Source organism: Limulus polyphemus, unplaced genomic scaffold (assembly GCF_000517525.1).
Source record: "Limulus polyphemus unplaced genomic scaffold, Limulus_polyphemus-2.1.2 Scaffold8989, whole genome shotgun sequence".
NCBI lineage: Eukaryota > Metazoa > Arthropoda > Merostomata > Xiphosura > Limulidae > Limulus > Limulus polyphemus.
This window is the reverse complement of record NW_013674599.1, coordinates 22,433-27,199: the sequence shown is the minus strand read 5'-3', so window position 1 is coordinate 27,199 and position 4,767 is coordinate 22,433. Positions and strand designations below refer to the sequence as shown.

Genomic DNA, 4,767 nt, shown 5'->3' with positions numbered 1-4,767 from the left:
TACACTTACAGGTTACTTAAGGTTAAACATTAAACATAACAGTAACCTGTAAGTGTACTTTAGTCATCACCTAATCTGGTGGAAGGTTAAACATTAAACATAACAATAACCTGTAAGTGTACTTTAGTCATCACCTAATTTGGTGGAAGGTTAAACATTAAACATAACAGTAACCTGTAAGTGTACTTTAGTCATCGCCTAATCTGGTGTATTTTAAACACGAAACATAACAGTAACCTGTAAGTGTACTTTAGTCATCGCCTAATCTGGTGGCTTTAGTCATCACTTTAGTCATCACCTAATCTGGTGGAAGGTTAAACATTAAACATAACAGTAATCTGTAAGTGTACTTTAGTCATCACCTAATCTGGTGGAAGGTTAACCATTAAACATAACAGTAATCTGTAAGTGTACTTTAGTCATCACCTAATTTGGTGGAAGGTTAAACATTAAGCATAACAGTAATCTGTAAGTGTACTTAATATATTTATAATATTTTTTTGTTGGAACAGAAATAATTTATTAACATACCTAATGTTGTTTAAAGTGGTAATTTTAAATTGAAATGTTCAGTAGTTATCAAGCTTTGAAGTGGGTCTTACAAATTACATTTCATGTACGTGTTACAGTGTCAGTATTTTGTTTAGGAAGATGGATAATTTTATTACTTTTATATTGATATGTTTATAATACCTGTAATCCTAACAGTTTGATTTTTAACTAAAGTTTTGTAATATAACAGATATCACATTGTCTGTAATCATAATAATGTTGCTTTATTGAATTTTAACACTGATTTTTTATAACAGAAGATTTAGTATTTAAAGTTGTGGTTTTGAGTTCATCTTAAAGATAGTGTTAACTGAAGAACCTGTCTTTCAGCATCTCAGTTCAAAGAGATGTGGGCTGACCTTGGAGCTGCTATTGATGACTTCTTGTTCTCTAACAGGTAAGCTGTATCTGTAATGAGTTGTGTTCAGGGCTGTTAATTTGTAGACTGTTTAACAGGTACTCATTTCTTGTCTTTATATATTCTAACAGAAACAAAATTACTGACCAAATATTGCATATTTCTCTTGTAGCTTGGCATCTCCTACACAAAGTCTTGAAGATCAACAGTGTGATGAGGCACTGGATTGTAAGGTAAGGTCTGTGAAGATCAACAGTGTGATGAGGCACTGGATTGTAAGGTAAGGTCTGTGAAGATTAACAGTGTGATGAGGCACTGGATTGTAAGGTAAGGTCTGTGGAGATCAACAGTGTGATGAGGCACTGGATTGTAAGGTAAGGTCTGTGAAGATCAACAGTGTGATGAGGCACTGGATTGTAAGGTCTATGAAGATCAACAGTGTGATGAGGCACTGGATTGTAAGGTCTAGTGAAGATCAACAGTGTGATGCACTAAATTGTAAGGTCTATGAAGATCAACAGTGTGATGAGGCAACGGATTGTAAGGTAAGGTCTGTGAAGATCAACAGTGTGATGAGGCACTGGATTGTAAGGTAAGGTCTGTGAAGATCAACAGTGTGATGAGGCACTGGATTGTAAGGTCTATGAAGATCAACAGTGTGATGAGGCACTGGATTGTAAGGTCTGTGAAGATCAACAGTGATGAGGCACTGGATTGTAATGTAAGGTCTGTGAAGATCAACAGTGTGATGAGGCACTGGATTGTAAGGTCTGTGAAGATCAACAGTGTGATGAGGCACCGGGTTGTAAGGTCTGTGAAGATCAACAGTGTGATGAGGCACTGGATTGTAAGGTCTGTGAAGATCAACAGTGTGATGAGGCACTGGATTGTAAAGTAAGGTCTACTGAGTTTAGAAAATGAATTATAAATTACCTCTCCTTAAAGTTTATTTTTGCTTTAAAGATGAACAACATAGATGAAAATCACTGTATGTAAGTTTGTTGAAAAGTTTAGTGTAAGGTTTATCAAGTATTGCAAAATAAATTACATAAGAAGTGGTCCTTAGCTTTCCTACATATATTACTTGGGACAGTAGCTACTGTATATGTTGTTGAGGGGAAGGTGGTTTGGGGTTGGTAGTAGATATAGGTCTAACCAGATTTCAGATAGTGACATTGTCATTGTTAAGGGAGAGAACTAGAAAAATATGCTGAACAGAAAATGTGTATGTTTTTAATGATAGCCAGTTACGCTGCTGTTGCTTCCTATCCTCAGAAGAAACTAACTACAAAGAATGAACTGTTTGCTAGTTTAGAATGTTTGAATCCACAAACAATTAACCTGTCAAGACTAAATGAAATTATGTTTGCCAAAAACTCTCTATTCCAGATGGTGAGGTGATGAAGACAAAAGAGGAATGGAAAGTTCTTGCTGTAGATGATACCCTACAAGTGTCCTCCTTTAAATGTGTGGATCATTTTTGTTTACCCAAACAGTGACAACTGTTTGTCCAGAGTATCCTACATTGATAAAAGATGATAAGACGGCATTAATTTGGGAATGTAGTTGTTACGTGTGGATTGTCAGTTAACAGTTCCATAGTAACACAAGAAAGAACATTGTTTAGTGAAGTAGCAATAAATGGATGAAGAATCACTAAGGACATTGTGAGGTTTCAAATCCCAAACAACTGAAACCAGAAAAACTTCCTTTATCCAAGCAAATGCTATCTGCTGTCATGAATACTTATTTTGAGTATCAGAGAAGAATGCAGAGAGACCAAAACAAGAAATAGAAATGACAAAGCTGAAGATGAAAAGAGTAAGAGAAAGCTTAATGGTACAAAAGACACCTTCATTGGAGAAAGAAAAAAACTAGCTGAAAAACAGAGAAGAAAAATGATGCATTAACATCTGTATATGATCACCTGAAAGGATGAAATGAAAAATACAGTTGAAAAGGAGGATTTAATAAAAGCTTCTGCTACTCAATTAGTGATTGATACAGCTATCAATAAGACAGGAGAATACACAAAAACATTGACTGATTTTACACAAGAGCAAAAATAAATTGAAGAAAAGAAACTTCAGACAAAAATCTACACTTCAAACACGCTAATCCAAAGAGACAGAAGGTGTCATTGCCCCTCAGAAAGTCCACCTCCCACAGTAAAGACTCACAGAAATCATCTGGTAGACATTCAGGGTTGTTTTTTTGTAAGTCATCAGGATCATGAAAAGAATAGGCAACATCTAAAAGTTCAGCTTCATACAAAAACTGCAGACCCTGCAGAAATGCAAATCATGAAAGGCATTAAAAGTTGTATAAGTCGGGAATCTAAGTAGAAAACTGTAGATATCTTGTTTTAGTATAGCTTTATAATCAGTTATCAAACCTTTTTTAATGTAAGCATGACATGAGTTATTATTTGTTATTGTAAATTAAGATTTGTACTTCCTTGTCATTTGTCAAAATGTGGTATGGAATGGCTGTGAGGGGTGGTGGAAACCATTGAAATATTTGATATTTGTTGTATATTTTACAATTTTCTGCATGTGTATAACATTTGAATACTTACCAGAATTCTAAGTGTTGATAATTTTGAGTCTGTATATAAAGAAAGGGTGTTTTTATCTCCAGGTTGTTCAGCTGATCAGAGAAGAGATCCTACCACAGGCTAAACACATTCCAAAAGAATTTATCTTGAAAATTGTCTCATTGTTGAACAAAGGATCAATTCACTCAGCAACAGGGTCACCCACTGTTGGTAGGTTTTGTAAAATGTTATTTTATGTACATGACCTTGAAAGAAATTGGTATAATTCAAGCAGTAGTGGTGCAAACTGGTTAAATGTACTGTGTGAGGGTTTGATTAATAATTTTATTTTCCAGAATTCTTGAAAATGATACATAAAATGGTTGAAGTTTCTCAGTCCAGAAATCAAAATGCACCAGGACATTATAGTAATGTTTAACAGCCTTCTGAATTAAATAGTATTGAAACAACAGAAAAATAAAACAAATCATAAATTGGGAATAGTCAAATGTAGTACAGTAGCAAAGGTATTTTTAGACACAGGACCAATGTTTCCCAAGCCTCAGGATCATGGATGTGATGATATTGAGATCTGCTTCTTGTGGTGAGTGAGTTCTTTGTAGATATCATTATGGTATTTGTATGACCACAGATATGATGATATTAAGATGTGTGGGACTAAGTTCTGTTAGTTTTGAAGTTTAATTGTGTTACAGATACAGAATCTAGCAGGAAGTTGAGAGAAGAATTTGCTAAGTCATGTTTTGAAACATTACTCCAATTCTCCTTCCTAAGTGGAACTGCTGATGCAGAACCACTAGAGGGCAGTACTTTACATGGTGGTGTAGTTAACAAGTTAGCAGTAACATCACTTTTACACCGCTTCCAAGAAGTAATCAAGAAGTATGTTGAGGATGAACGGCTCAGTGGGAAGTGCCCTCTTCCACGGTGAGTTTGTTATATTATCAATCATAAGTAATAATTAAAGCCTGGACATTGTATTTATAAGTTGACCTAAATAGGGAAAATCTATAGTTGAAGTTAATTAGCAAAATCTTCAAGTGTTTGAATTTAAGAATAAAGTATTCTTTCAAATACCTTTATACTTAACATTGTTTTAAACTTCAATCCAAGATCTCTTACTAGTATCAGTTTATTCATTTGTGTTGTTTCAATTTTCAAATGTTTCAGTCATCGCATGGCAGAGATTTCTTTTGTTCTCAAAGCTGTTGCAACCTTGACTGCTTCACTGAAAAAGGCTCCACCTGAAAATGGTAAATTAAGCATAACCTTTCTCTTTTATTTATCGATATGATATATA

At 34.5% G+C, this 4,767-nt stretch overlaps 1 protein-coding gene across 9 annotated transcripts in view; it reads left to right on the top strand.

Annotated features, from left to right (window-relative positions):
• The first annotated feature begins 782 nt into the window (after positions 1-782).
• The window catches only part of LOC106475686 (protein MON2 homolog), a 5,999-nt gene continuing 2,014 nt past the window's right edge, over positions 783-4,767 (top strand). Inside the window, exons 1-5 of one of the 9 annotated variants that reach the window (XR_002608940.1) lie at positions 783-949; positions 1,083-1,185; positions 1,285-1,408; positions 1,456-3,677; positions 4,163-4,335. Coding sequence is in view for 1 of the 9 variants with exons in the window: in XM_013936364.2 (XP_013791818.2) it covers positions 900-949; positions 1,083-1,143; positions 3,551-3,677; positions 4,163-4,394; positions 4,638-4,720 (553 nt within the window). In the remaining 8 variants the exon portion in view is untranslated. Of the gene's footprint in view, positions 950-1,082; positions 1,409-1,455; positions 3,678-4,162; positions 4,395-4,637; positions 4,721-4,767 lie in introns of those variants that run through there. The other 8 variants (XM_013936364.2, XR_002608946.1, XR_002608947.1 and 5 more) reach the window with 8 other exon arrangements.